The sequence below is a fragment of the Phalacrocorax aristotelis genome, chromosome 13, assembly GCF_949628215.1.
Source record: "Phalacrocorax aristotelis chromosome 13, bGulAri2.1, whole genome shotgun sequence".
In the NCBI taxonomy this organism is placed as follows: domain Eukaryota; kingdom Metazoa; phylum Chordata; class Aves; order Suliformes; family Phalacrocoracidae; genus Phalacrocorax; species Phalacrocorax aristotelis.
Genome location: NC_134288.1, coordinates 18269053 through 18284336, shown reverse-complemented (window position 1 = coordinate 18284336; position 15284 = coordinate 18269053). Strand labels below are relative to the sequence as shown.

Here is a 15284-nt window from a genome sequence, read left to right as displayed (position 1 = left end):
GGCCAATTCTGCATTAGTAATTAAAAAAAAAAAACAGGTCAAAAGACATTCCAGGAGGGATGAAGAGGCCAAGGAAACAACAGAGCCCCTGCACAGAGGAGGGCAGTTACTGATGAAATGTCACCAGGAAACCTCCAGGCTGTTTCTACAGCAGGCGTATCACAAGCTGTAACAGCTGAAACCAGCGGCTGTCAGTGCCAGGAAGGTACAGTCATCACTGGAACCACCAGGAGCACAGCTTGGATAGGGCACCCCAGAGACAGCACCGCTATCAGAGAGCAGCGGTCCCCCCAAACACCGCCTACCGGCACCCACACTGACGCACCGCCCCCACTCACCCTGCCCTGTGTTCCCCTTTCACACCCACAGATCAAGTCAGCCTCCAGAAAAGCCACCCAGACGCATTTCCCAATCCCAGCCATATTTCGTTCATCACACAGCTAAGTAAGTATTCGAAAGGGCAGCGGAGCCCCACGCATGCCCAGGTACTGCTTGTGCCCAGCCTGCCTCCAAGCCACGGGGAATCACCAGATAGATTTTCAGCAAGAAGGGGGTCGACTGCATTAAGTGCTTGGCAACTATATGGCTTGAAACACGGTTTTAAACGCCTATTTCCAGCCTCTCCCTTCACAGACCTGCATCCTTCGTGGTGGAGCCAGCGATGGCACCGTAAGCCAGAGGTTACGCCAGCAACAAGCAGGAGCTGCCTCAGCCAAAGCTGCACCTAAACCCTCTCTGCTCCCCCGCCTCTCCTGGGGCCAGCTCTGCAACCCAGAGTAACTGCCCGGTCAGTGACGGCTACAAAATACAGGGGTGCTCTGGTGCAGTTTCTTGGCAAGATACTCCTGCTGCGGTGACAGCGAGAGGCCGCAGGGGCTGCTCCTGCTCAGAACGATGGGGAGCTCACGCTAACAGAGCCCCACGGGATAAGGCTCAAGGAAAAGCTGGCATTTTGATGCGGTGCCACAGGAACAAATGTAGCTGAAATTCCTCAAGCAGAGCCTTAGACCCAGCCCTAAAGCCTTCATACGCTTGCACTCGGACTCATCTCCTGCTCAGAGCTCAGCATGAAACTGCATCGCCTCCCAGCACCAGCGTCCGGCCCCAGCATCCCTCCCATCAGTCCCAGCTTCGCCAGGCAGCTGTCAGCCAGGGCTTATGGGAATGGGTGTTTCTGGGGAAAGAGTTCACGGAAACGGGCTATTTCAGGGTTAGTGGTGAATAAGCTGGTGATGCAATGAGGCCCCGGGGTCTGAGGGCAGGATGCATGGGGCAGCTCTGGCCGACCTGCCCACGCAGGTTTCCCACAACAAGATGCAGAAGTCTGGCAGCTTCTCCTTCAGCTCGTCAGCCCACGTCACACCCCTGCCTCCGCTGCAGAGGCGACACATCGAGGGTTGATGCTTGGGGCACACGGCCCCCGAGGACACATTTATAACGTCTCGCCACAGTGACAGCGTGCACCCCAAGCTGCAGCCAGAGCCCTGAGAGGTTCTACGAAGAGGCAGCACGAGCCAACGCATCCAGCGACAGCAACAGCATCATCCGAAGCCAAGCAAGCACAGCAGAGCGTGGACTCGCAAGGGAGAGCAGCACTGCACAGCATCACCTCAGCCATCATCCAACAGGGAGGGTTCGACACTGCCCAGCTCCTTTTCCAAAAACCCAGGAGGCTAATCAAGAGCCGGGGCACAGCTTTGAGTCCTCTGCACAGAGAGTCCGCTTGGCACAGAGCAAAGGGTAGCTGAAACCACTTGAGTGGAGGCGTTTATCAGGAAAACGCTGTTGATTGATAAGGGAGTGGGGAGCAGCAAGCTTCCACCTTGCAGCTCGCATGGGTGAGCCAGTAGCAAGGCATAACTCAGTGATGCTGAACAAGTAATTTAGCATTCTACTTCATTAGGCCTTCTGCTCGCTGGGTAAAGCAGAAGCAGGTTGGGTGTCGCATGAAAGAACAGGAGAGACAAATCAGTATCCGATTCCTGCTTAATTTAAGGAAGAGGGCAGTTTGTCGGGCGCAGTGAAAGCGCCGTTTGTCCCCCGCTCGGCGGGCAGACGGAGCGGGCCTCGCCACAGCCACACGACACGGCTTGCTGGGTCGGAGTCGCATGGAGCTGCAGTGGGAGCCCCGAACACGCCGCCACAGCAGCCGCCGCCGCAGGGGAGCACGGGCACGAACACCAGCTTTGCTTAAGGCAGCAGTTGCCTTTTCGCATATTAACCCCTTTACTCAGGTGATTAAGGAGATACCTGGCCACTGACAAGCTGTGCCATCAACACAGCACGCACGCAACACCAGGAACCCCCTGCCCCCGACCACACCAAGCCCAGCCCAGGGACAAGAGCCCCTTCTCCTGCTCCAAAAATGACCTACCACCACAGATAAGCTCCACAAACCCCATGCTTATCGAGAACATTCAACTCATTTCTGTCAGAAAATCGGATTTAAAACACACTATTGAAGACATTTCACTCCGCATACCCACATGGTAAATTAGCTGCGTGGGCTGCTGTGGCCAGGGCTGGGTCTGGACCAACATTTGGTAATTGCTGTACCAAACTCAAACCTTGCTCCCAGTTTTACTTCACTTTGGATGAGCAAACTGGCCGTGGCTTAAATTTACTAAGCCTGACCAGGCTGACCCTACAGAGCCCAGGGCCCCTGTACCTGGGCAGAGCATCCCCCAGAGCCGTAGTGCCGAGCCACTACCAGCGGAGGAAGGAGATGCTGAGCATCCCCACCACTGCCCTCTGCCAAGGGAGGAACGAGCACGCACACACGCTCACGGCACACTCGGCATGAACCAGGGTTCAGCCAGAAAGCAATTTTCTGTGTTGCAAGATATTGCTAATCTAATCACATAGGATGATCTCAAGAATTACATTGGCCTTCTGCCTTTATTCCATTTGAGCACACAGCACTTCAGACCACATACACGCAGCGATAACAGCCCAGCTGTGGCCGCTGAGCAGCAGGACAAGGACAGGAGACAGATTTTAGCTGCTGTCAGCGGGGGGAGAAAATGCCCCTTTTCCTAAAAATTTCCTGCAGACCCTCACTACGCACGCAGAAGATGAACAAAATTTAAGAATCCATTTGCCCAAATAACTGCCTTAAGATTATTCTTGTTAGTTTGTTAAAGGACACATCAGCCCTGCTGGGTGAAATACATGGAAACCATGATATCAGACGTACAGCTTGCCACCAGCTGGAGCAGGGGTGCACGGCTGCACCCCGGGGCCGGTGCACCCCTCGGGATGTTGCACCCCAGCCTCCCTGCTCACAAGCAACAGGCAGGGCAAGCGCTCGTCCAAGCCAGGAGTGGATGCAACAACTTCAGCCAGGGAGGTAAAGTCCAATTATATAAATAAGCACTGAAGGCTTCCTGTAATCATCTCGGTTGGTATTTTCAGAGCACTTCTAATCAAGAAACAGCTGCCTCTCTCATGGAAAGCTAATTTCACCATGATGATATGTACCAGAAGAGGCAGCAGGGTAATTTGCAGCTCAGGAGGTGATTTGGAAGGTATCTGAGCATGACCCACACCAGCTACCGACACAGGAAGGGGACAGATGTGACACGTCTTGCTCCTGACCCCAACACGCTTCCGCCACCTGCGGAAATGACCTTGCTGCAGCATCTCCCGGCACGGGGCCACCACAGTGCCCCAAGCCCCATGCGGAGAGAGACAGCCGCCGGGGCTGAGCTCAGGAAGAGGGGCCAGGCGGTTCACAGCAGACCTGCACGCCCACAGCAGTATCAGCAGCCAGGCTTTCCTGAGGAAGGAGCTAGTCTTCCTCTGCTTTGAGATTTAGGGCTTTCTGTCACATTCAGCATTTTTCCTCCTTCATTAGTCCATCAGCACTGCAGAAGCGCAGAGAGGCTGTTTGAGTTTATCAGGGTCTCCCTGCAATGTGCAGCCCTCTCCTGCCGGCACCCGGGGCTCTGGAGCAGCTGGACCCCGACCCGGCAGGGGTGCCCACCGCGAGCCCCTGCCCTGCCTCAGGAGCAGGGTCACAAGTCTGCGTTCAACCAGGGCACTGCCGCTGAACAAACCGCTTCGCCAGGTGTTGGGAGCAGGGACGAAGCACCCAGCAGAGCTCGCAGGATGCCTGTGCGTGGGAGATGGGACAGAGGCTCCAGAAGGGGTGGAGGTCTCGCCGGAAGCGGGGACGGGTGCTCAGGTCACCCCCAGCACCCTGCCAGGGCTGGGAGAGCCTGCCCGCTGCAAACACCTCCCAGTGGGCCCAGAGACAGCGAAACCGGTGCAGTCGCATCTACATCGAGCCTTTTGTTAAGCTCTCCCAGCAGATCCCCAGCATCAATTCAGCTCCGCTAGCATTAGCAATACAAAGGGGTTTAATCAAACTAAGCCTCCAAGGAACAGATAGACAGTTATGGTAATCTTAACTTGTAAACAACCAAACTAGGAAGTTTAGCAGCATCCCCTCGCTAATACACGATAAGACCTCTGTCTCTATCAGCCTTCCAGCGGCATCGTATTCCCCAGACAAAGTGCCAGAACAATTAAGAGGTTCCTATTAGTTTTAGAGAATTTAATACTAATGCTTTCACTGTTACTTAGCCCTTCACCTATAAATAGCCCAGGAAGGAATAATTTGATAAGCGGTCTAAGAATTAACAGTGCAGCAGCAGCACGGAGCTGGTAATTACAAGCCACCCGTTCCCAAAACTGGCAAGTTCACAGCCTGCACGTGCACAGAGCAGGCAGGGAAGATGGGACTCGGCAGTGATGCTTGACCAAAACCTGAATATTGGGAATTTGCATCTGAACTGTCTTGGAAAAAATGATCCTGGGGAGGCTTCAGCAAGGGGGAAAATTCAGATTTTTCTAACAGTCCCTAAATTTTTAATGTACAGATTTAAGATGGCAACTTTCAGTTGCAATCCCACAGCCAACTGAGACGGGGTGTTTGTGCAAGTCGCTTTGAGGAACACTGCACCAATGTTAGGATACCCAGCAAGAGGAGCATGACGTGCTCTGCACCCATGGGGAGACTCGGACGGCCAAAAGGAACTCACGGGGCATTTGCAGCACCAAAGCACCCACGGACGGAGCCCTGCACCCGCGCAGCAGCCGGGGCTGAGCCCCAGTCCCACGGGGCAGTGAGCAGCCCAGCAGCGGGGCGCACAGTACGTGCGTGCTCCACACACCCAGTGCTGCGCGCGGGGAAAACCAGAGGACAGTTTGCCTGGGCAGTAACACTGAGGACAGATGTAAGCTAACACAGGGCTTTGCAAACCCCAAGAACAGCTCAACTCCCAATCTCCACTGCAACTCCTCTTCACAAGGACATCATGACACATGCAGCTGGACCATAGAGCATAACAAGCATTTGCCCAAGTTAAATATTACCCTTCCCAGCAAGATCCAGACTCTCCTACTTCAGTCACAGTTCAGGAGATGCGATTGCACATGACTGCATCTCCTGCTTATTTTCCATCCCTCCCTCTTCGTGGACAGCTTCAATGGGCCGCTCTCCCCATCTACAGCCAGCCTGCCCTCCCCATCTTGCCTCCCTTTGCCAGGGTCAGCGTAGCTGCTTCCAAGGAGAAAAAGAGCATCAGCTGCCAGCAGATTTCTCCACATGCAGAGCATAAAAGCACAGCACTCGCTGGGCGCTTGCGGGCACCGCACAGTTAAACGTGCAATAAAAGGCTCTTTAGCAGGTGGAGTGAAATGGTTGCTAACCTCCCCGGCTGGCAGCACTCACAGGCTGCTGCTGGCGACCGACAGCAAACATTTACAGTTCCGCCTTTGTTCCTCAGGTTCATTAGGGGACAAAGTGGTGGGAATTCCTGCGTCCTGGACACCATCTCAAAGCAGCAGGAATCCTGAGGCCTGAGCCCAATGCTCGTGTAGGATCAGGGTGAGGAAACAGAAGGAGAGCTTCAGTTAAAAAAATTAATAAATAAGAATTAAGGGAACACTTGGGCAAGCAAGGGAGAGGAAGGGCAGGCAGATACTCCCCAGCGCTGCCCCTGAACCAGGAGGGCAGGGAAGGATGTGGACTGCTGAGGGCAGCTCCTCCTTTCCTGGGTCATGGGAATCTGCATGGCTGCAGGAGAGAAAGGAAATCCTCTGCCTCCAGCAACCCCGCCACCAGCCTGGGCATCCCACTCTTCAAACAGCAGCCTTCGGACGTGCAGGAGAAGGGGCACACGGGGTGGTGCTGCCCAGGAAATGCATTCAACAGGGAGCTTTCATCAGGGCTGTCCTTCCCCAGCTGAAGCAACCTAGAATACGGCCAGACCACGGCAGAGAATAGAAGACAGGTTGGATTTGGATTTAAAATTTCTATATACATCATACACCATTTAAATAGATTCTGAAACCACCGATTTGTTAGTCTTCCAAACTAGGAGATTAACTGTACCCACTGGAGAGCATAAAATTGTCAAGATAAAAACAACTTAAAAGTCATGGATTTACTGACTCTGTTCACAATGTACAAGCTGTGCTGTCTGAAGCTTTAACACCCTGACTTTGATGGAGGAAAAGAGAATGTGACCGTTGTTGAGGATATTCCCAAAAAAACCAGACAAAGACCTGATTTTTCAAGCATGTTTTACAAGTTCAGCGTGGCTGAACAAAAAGGGTTATCACATGTACAGCCTCATGTTTGCTGCAACTGAGCTGTTCCAAACGGGGGGCCGAGATGTTGTTTCTGGTCAGTGCCTTGCTCTTACACCAGGCTGGACCATCCCAGTTAACACACAAGAAACAACGTGCCCTCCCAGTTGTCACGGTCGAATGCGGGCGCAGGATTGTGGTTACAGCACCAGCGATGGCATCTGTTCTTCACTCGAGTCGGCAAGACCCGCAGCACATCCTCCACTGCCATTTATGGCTAAAGCGTGGTCTGGCTCTTATTTACATCTTCTTTGCCTCTGGGAAAGACGGCACGGGGAAAGTCCTGCTCCCTGCCTAGCTTCTCCACGGCGCCCTGGGGGACCCGCTCTTGCTATCACAACGGCGAAACCCGCAGCAGAGATTTTCATCCCCGCGGTGGGCTTGCCTACGCCAAGCCGCTGGATTCGCGCCTCCGACCTCGGCTGGGCAGGGCGCCCCGTGGGGGCCCTCGCCACGAACCACCCCGCGAAGGGGCCAGGCAGAGCGCAACCCTCAGCCCGGGTAACGCCCGGGCACCACCGTGACCGCTCCTATCAGCAGGGCAACATCCACCACCAGAAGCCACAGGCTCTCACCTGACCTGACACTGGGTGTTTCGACTCCTCGCTGGGGCTAAAAAGCCTAGAGCCAGCAGCACACCCTGCAACCCTGCGGTCAGTACCTGCAGGTGAGAACAGAGCATCCTGCAACTGCTTCGGCCCTGAAAGCATACCGGCTGCTTTGCAGCAAGCGCGATTTGCACCGCAGAGACTGCGCCTAAGGAGAGATCCCTCTGTAGCAATATCCCGAGACTGTCCCTGTCGTGGTTTCTTTTCCACACGTGGCCAGGTCCTGGGAAACCAACCCTTTCAGCAGCCAGGGAAGGAGCACTGTCACAGCCCCAACAACACGCGACGCATCAGCCTGGTCTGTCTGCTGGAGAGCTCACGAGTCATCTCAACTCTTAAAAAATTCTCCAACATGAGTGAAGAATTTCAGCTTGGATTCCTGTGGTCCCAGACTTTAAAAGGCAGCAGCTTGGAGCTCCCTGCCAAGGGCACTTTTGCCACGGTGCCATTAAGACCCACAGCACCTTGGCCTCCACAGTACAATTACAGAGTTGTCCTTGTCTGCAGTAATTAAAGACTGCGCTGCAAACAGTCGGTACAGCTGCTGTGTTTTTACAGGATGAAAAAAAGCTATCAGAAAGACAATGCAACTTTGAAGTTCCAGCATACGGACCATTACCTACGGGGTTTTGTAAGAACTCTGATGTCCCAAGACATTTATTAGCTTTGTGAGCTACGTAGCCTTGGAACACCTAACATTTTTGATACGGTTTTCTTCCGCCTGACAAGCAAACTGGTAATTCAGCTGCTGTAAATAAACTAACCAGTTCCATTATCAGAGTAGGGAATTACTTCACTGGGAATAATTCATCCCTCTATCTATGAGCTTATTTAGTACTTAACTGAGACTACACATCACAGCCCGCGTGATGCCTTCCTGCGTGTCAGCACAAAAGCAATGGCACAAGAGGTAGTTCGGCATGCCTTGAGTAGGCGAAAAGTGAAAAACCCTCCTCCCCATCACCCTGCGCCACAGGGCTCCGCCATGCACTTTGGACCAGACCTCGGCACACGCCTGGCCCCTCTCGGGGGGGTCAGTACAGGGAAGCACTGCGCCCCATCACTTCCCCCAGGATCATCCTCCTCTTCTCACACCTGCTAACTTGTCCCTCCTGCCCAGCCACAGCAAACGTTTACCCACAGCGCTGCTGCGCCGGCACCAGTCATAAGCAAACCCGAAACGGCAAGGGGGGGCAGAATAAAGTGCCCTGGCATCAGGAACCAGATTTGCGCCGCCCTTTACCACAAGCTCCGCACTCTGAGAACTGTGCCTAATGCGCTACGTACCATTAAGTTACATATTAATCCTAGATAAGCAGAAACAAGGCTATTAAGAGAGCAAGCTCAGCAAGGGATAAGGGCGTCCACCGCTCCAAGCTGTAACCAGGGTTCAGGATCCACCGTGGAGCAACGGGGCCGTCGCCAACTGCAAGGGACGGAAGCTTGTGGCCCCCAGACTCCATCCCCACCAGGTTTTGCTGCGTTTATATGAATGGGGGAGAAACCCCAGTCCAAATTAACCGGTAACAGCGTTCCAGCCCCAGGCACAGCTTGCCCACGAGCAGGCTGCGGGGATGGGGTGCGGGGCACTGAGCCCAGCTGCCGCAGCCTCCCCACAGCACAGGGCACGGAGCCCCCTGCCCACCCCGCCGCAGGCGGGAGGTGGGCATCGCTGCCTCCTCCTGCCCCAAGTCACTAGCACTCCGTGCAACAGCTCTGCGATTGTCTGGGGACCTCCAAGTCAAAGGTCTGCGTCACTGCCCATCGCAGCCCTGCAGAGCACGCACAAGGGCGCACGCCAGATCAGCACGAACCCCCTCCTTCCATCCCTCCCCCTGAGAAACACTTTTAAGCTCCCAACACACAGCAGCAGCAGCTTCTTTAAGAGACTTGCATGTTTACTGAGGGATCTGACCACTCGCTCATCAATAAGAGCAACAGGGAAGCGGGGGTGGGGGGAACCTAATCAATTCCAGCCTGCCTGCACCCAGAAGTTAAGCTCTGCAAACAAGTTGAGTCAGACATTCAGCTACCTTGGAAAGGATAAACGTGCCGGGAGGAGGCGTCCAGCGCTCCCCAGGGCGAGCACCCCTCCTCAGGCCCATGTGGGGTGCATCCCCCCGACCCCAGCCCAGCTCGGCCAGCACTGCCCCGGCCTGCCTGCTGCACAAACTGCTCCTCGGTATACGGAGGCAGCACTCTGACAAGGAGGAGGGGAAATAACTTCTAACGGGTGGGCACATCCCTCAGTTTGGGTTTAGGAGCAGGGTTTAGACACTGCAGCTCTGGAAGCCCATCCATGGGAGTCTGGCGTAGGCACACAGCACCCGGGGGCTGCTCCAGCCCCTACCACAGCCTGCAAACAGGACCTGGGTGGGCAAGAGCAAGGCAGAGTGAGAGCTAGCGAGCAGCTCAATACTTTGCCACCACAGCACAAGGGTGGGCTCTGGGAAAGCCGGGAACATGCCAGCACCCTCCTGCAAGACCAGATCCCAGGGGAGAGGCAGGGTGAGACACCACAGCCCGAGGGGGTGCTTGGCCTGCAAACAGGGAGGGTGAGATGGCTCAGAAATAGCCTCGCCAAGGCACCAGCCTTTCCCTCCACACTGAATAATGAGACTTTGGATTACACCAACTTATCCACTCAAGTTACCCAATTTGTCCATGTCGTATTTGTTTCTCCGAGGTATTACAGCTAAACACCATCCTCATCCATTCTCCCCGTCCTCCATGCGGCCAAACCCTTGGCAGCACTTTGCAGAGACAGCCCCACAAAGGCCACGATGCTCCTCAGCAGCATCCCACCATCTGGAGGATTTCTGACCCGCTCCCGAGCCAGGTGCGGATGCAGTCCCCCACACGCAAAGGTGGGAAACAGCAGAGAAATTTAATACAGGTTGCTCTCCTGCAAGTAGAGTCTTTCCCTGACTGTAGCAGGGTCCTCTTCCATCAGCGCGGGTTTTTAGCCCTTTTGCAGGCTTGGGAGCTGACCTGGCAGGGGATCCCCTCCAGCGCCGACTCCAGGAGCCCGCTGCCACACTGGGATGGAAGGACCCAAGCCTCGCATGGGAACTTCCACCTCGGGGTGACGGTACCCATCAAATGCAAGTGACACCGAGAGCTCCAGCTGCAACCAGAGCCTCGTGCGCCCCCGCACAGCCCAGGGACACGGCGCTCAGCCCAAGGCAGGGCAGGGGTCAGTGGCTGGGGGAGAGGGTTGGTGTCAGCACCCGCTGTGAGCCCTGCTTTGCTGCTTTCTGCGGCACAGTGGCAAACAAGACAACTACTATGTTGACTGGTGTTTTTTTCTTCCTTAGTTAGGTGAAAGCAGGGTTAACCTAGAGCACTGTGAAGCTAGGCAGCCCCTCCGGCACAGCTCCCTCCGCCTGCTCCTACCTTATGGCCCTTCCGGACCTGACACACAGAACAAGCAACCCTGGAACTGCTTAACAGGGCCAGGTACCAGCAAACACCCCAGGGCTACAGCCTAGAAGCCATAAGACCATTTGATACAACTCAAGACACCAGAAAGCCAGTGTTGACTGGACAACTGCAAGCTAGCAAGCCTGCCAAGGCCTCTGAAACAGAAAAGGATGCCTGACCAATCCTTACCTGTAATTATAAATGCAGGTTAGGGCAGGAGGATGCACATTGGGCTTGGGCTGGATGAGAACTGAGGCAAAGCCTCATTTGCAGGTCTGATTTGCAATACATTAACATGGGAACACTTTGCACCCAGCTGTCACGCACAAAGCTTGGTCAGCCCTGCACAAGGGCTCAGGCCACATCCAGGAGGGACAGGGCAGCTGGGCAAGGGACCCCTACACCTGCAGCACAAGGGGGACAGGGCTGAACTCATCTCCCTGCCGTTACCAGAGAGTTATCTCCGCTGCAGCATGCAGTGAGGCAAAAACACGAGGACGTTTGAGAATGGGAGGGAAGAGAAGCTTGCGAAGCCCCAGCACTGCTTTAAGCAAAGAGGAAGGAGCAGCGACACTGTAGGGAGCACTGGCACCTGCCTGAGGCCTGCAGTTTGGTTCACCTCAAAGGAGACACCCCCTAGCTCCAGCTCCTCCAGACAACCCGCGTGCTCGGGGTATTTTCTGTTCTGCAGGCAGTGCCGACAGCCACGTTCAAGGAGCGGGACAGCCGTGAGCTGTGGCTGCCCTCCTTATGTCAAATGGCAGCAAGACAGAAGATGGTTACTGGAATCAATTTCTCTAAGAAAGAGGAAAGGTGATTTGAATAGCTGGCGTGTTTTCAATAGCTTGCTCAGCTAAGCTGGGACAGCTCGCTGCACGCGGATGAAGCGGCGCAGGGTGTGCTCGTGGCACACTGACCACGTGCACAGGGCACCCGCAAGCACCAACACACCCGTCTCAGCAAAAAACCGTAATCTTGCAAGAAAGACGGCCACGCACCTTGGACGGCCTTGCCCTACCACTCCAGGCAAACCCTGCCAAGCACAACAGCTCCTAACTGGAAAGCTGTTTTAAACTCGCCTCAATATCTGCTTGTAGCGGCATCTCCCTCTGCCCACGCACAGAAACGAACCCTGCGCGGCAGGTCTGCTGCCGCATCTACCTCCCAGCCCCATCGCGCTGGGACGAGCCGCGGGGGAGCCCCGCAGCCGGCAACCTGCTCCCCCAAGAAGCGGGAGAGCTGCTCTCGCTGCGACGCACGGGCTCCCAGCGCATGGCGTGCCTCCAGCACAGCAAAGGCCAGAGCAAGGAGCGAGCGCCTCTAGGCTAGAAGAGCAGCGAGGAGCATCATCTGCTTCATTTCTCTGCAACCAGCGCGAGCTCCCCCACTGCCACAGCCAAAGTCCCGCAGGGTTTCAGAGCAATGCTGCTGCAGGGACTGGGACAAGGGGAGACAAGACCCTTGGGAGCTCCAACGCTGCTGGTGGCCACTGTAGGGGGGTGCAGAGCTCCCTGTAAAAGCTCCGGAGAATCTGGTCCCTGCTAGAGCCACACAAGCTCACACAAAAGTCACAGCTGCTTTTCTAGAAGGTGAAAGCCTGACTGCCAAATGTCAGAGTACCCCCCTCACCTGCTAGCACGGAGTTTTATATATCTGGAAACGTGGCTGCAAACCGAAAGCTAGAAAAGGAAGCCTTTTTCCCCCCAAATCCTCCGGGATGCTGAACGACTAACATTCACACACTCAACCTCCTCATTGCTTCAAACTTTTCCCCATCTGGTTTTGCATTTGGTCGTGGCTGCAGTCTGAAACCTGCCTGCTGAACTACCCAGCTTCTTCAAAAGCAAGCCTTGCCACACAGAAACACAGCCGAATAATATTCTCGCTCAATAGCTGGTCTCCAGGCCAGCGTTTTCAAGGGCTTTGATCCATTTCAAATAAGGCAATGAGCTTAGCCCTTGATTAAATACATAGCATAATCCACCTAAATCTTGTTAGCCGAGAAGTAAGTCTCTTGCCTCGCTAGTGGTGGGTGGCATTGCTTTTCGCTGCCAGGCAAGCGGGGCTGCTCGCAGCATGAAGGTGCCCCGTGGGGGCACATCCCAGGCAGGCAGAGGCACTGGGACAACTGGCAACCGCAGCAAGAAGGCACACGGCTTGCCGCCGCCGCTCCAGCAAGCCCGTGTGGTTTCAAGCCACAGATGTTCGTGGGATCCTTCTGCAAAGCCTCCCCCCGTAACAAGCAAACGCCACCCACAGAAGGAGCTTGCCCCCTCCCTGTTGGGAGGCACCGGTAGGGTGCCCCTGGGCTCGCCCTGCGGCCAGGGCAGTGGGCACCCAACAGCCAGCACAGCCTGCGAAATCACCGACCGTGAGCGATGGAGCCAGGCTGCGGCGCAGGAGCAGGATGCGCTGCAGCTTTGGGGGAACGTCACACCGTATCGATCATGCCTCCCCTTCCTCGGGAGGCAGGAATCAGTAGCGCAGTGCTTGCAGAGCGTTAGCCAAAAGGCCTGGGTGCCAAGCGGGAAGCTCACCACGACGCGGGTGCCTATCCCTGCTGTGGGACAGGGAAGAGCCTGGCTCCGGACGAGGTGGGGGTGTGCCGCCAGGGTCAGCCTCACGCACACCCCCCACTCCAAGGGCGGCACTGCCATCTGGTCACCCCGATCAGCTCTCACCAGCTGTGACATGGAAAAGCAGCACCACTTCCCTCCTGGGTCCCAGGCTGCCTCCCAGCACGGATCCCCACATGCTGGTGCCAACCTCAGCAGCGGGACACAGGGTGAATCAGGTGGTTTGGGAAGTCTGGCAAAAAGAAACCCTCCTTCCCTGGGCAAACCCCCTCCTCTCCTGCTTGGCCCTGGGATAACTAACTCTACCGATTTTCAGGTGAGTCTTTCAAAGCACACAGAGGCAGAACACTGAGTGCGGGAAGACTATGAGGATGTTTTTTTGCAGCCCGAAGCTGTGTAACCCCACTCCCCACCAGTGATTCCCACCAAACAGAATCCAAACAGAAGCGCAGCCGCTTCCACCCAAACAGAAAACCATGCTAGGAAGTGGGACAGGAGAGATCTGCTCCCGAGGTTAGAGTGTGCTTATTGAGTCATTACCAGACAAATTTCTGTAAAAGCACTCTTGCTCCCTACTTCTCTCCAGGTTTCGGACCCAGCAGCGGGGATCAGCCCTGCAGGGATGTGACCCCCGTGGCTGATCCCAGCCCGGAGGCAGGAGCCCTGCACGCCCCTGCTCCATGCTGCATTAGCAGCTCCGAGGCTTCCCACAGCAGCCAGGCACGTTTTCACAGCCAGTGTAAGGGTTTTGAGTTAATTTAACCATGTTAACATGTTACGTGGCTTCTGTCATCCCAACTACCTTAAAAAGCCCAGGCACAGATCTTGGGGGAGAGTACAGGGAAGAGGAGAAAATTATTTAAGAATTAGTAAGGAAAAAAAAGAAGTTTTGGCCACAATCCCAATGCACAGCCTCACACAGATCAGGGGAAAAAAAAAAAAACTTCACAGGATTTCAAAACCAAAAAAAAAAAAAAAAAAGCAGCTAACAGAGGCAATATCTGCTTTAATCAAATCCTAGCCAGGCGGGCTCAGCAGAGCAGATCCTGGCAGTCACCAGCTGGTGCAGCAGGCATCAGCCTTTTGGCACTGGTATCCTCACCCAGAGCCGGGCAAGGGAAAGGGCTGCCTGCAGAGGAGCTGGGATGATAAGTGACAGCAGTTGAGCATTGCAGGGGCATTTCACCACTTCAGTGGCTGCTGCTATAACAATCTTCTCTGACTCAGCAGCTGAAAGGGACGCCGGGAAGGAAGCACCGTAAAAAAAAAAGTCATGCATTATTAATATGGACTCTGGCAGCAAGACATGAGTTGGAAAAACACTGAGGGGGGAAAAAAAAACGACTGCAGAATAGGAGCGAGCTGCATGTGTGCAAGCATTTCACACTTCTGCAGGAGCTGCTGCGCTTGCAGGACTGTTGCAGCCGGGGGCCACCCTGCACCCCTCCGTGGGGTCCCCAGCTCCAAGGGAACCCCGCGTTTGCTGATGGGGACTTGATATCCATTTACTCCCTTGAAGCAGGTTGCTGCAGCCCTAGCGCAGAACACACCACACACCTTGGGCACGGCCCACACTACTCAAGCTGCGACAGCTCTGGGCTTTCCTGCTGTGGAATACAGCCATTTCAGCTGGTTTATCTACCTGTCACCTGTGCATCACTTGCCAACACCCAGCAGCTTCCCCTTGGCTTCCCACCCCACGCAGCCCCCCGGCCCTGCCCCGGCAGAGCCCTGGCCATGCCGCTGCCATGCTCCCGGGTATTTTAGCAACAGCAGCCGTTGCACAACGTCCCCAAGGCTCCCGCGTCACAGCCTGTGGCCTCCTGCCAGCATGCCCGCTGACGCAGAGGACATGAAAGGCAGGAACGGGACTGAAATGCTTTCCTTTCCTGCCGGGTAGGTGAGGGGAGGAAAAAAAAAAAAAAATCAGTTAGCACTTGACTACCTGGTGCACTGCAGTGTTTGCTTTCCCCTTCTATTCTGTATGCTCTGTACGTTTTTTAGAGGCACTTTATAAACA

At 55.1% G+C, this 15284-nt stretch overlaps 1 protein-coding gene across 3 annotated transcripts in view; it reads right to left on the bottom strand.

The window, feature by feature from the left end:
* Nucleotides 1-15284, bottom strand: part of B4GALT5 (beta-1,4-galactosyltransferase 5) — a 60090-nt gene that overhangs the window by 14460 nt on the left and 30346 nt on the right. The window contains exon 1 of one of the 3 annotated variants that reach the window (XM_075108589.1): nucleotides 5716-5802. The exons of the other annotated variants lie outside the window; for them this stretch is intronic. Coding sequence (XP_074964690.1) covers nucleotides 5716-5767 — 52 coding nt within the window. The 5' untranslated portion in view covers nucleotides 5768-5802. Of the gene's footprint in view, nucleotides 1-5715; nucleotides 5803-15284 lie in introns of those variants that run through there. 3 annotated transcript variants of the gene reach the window in all.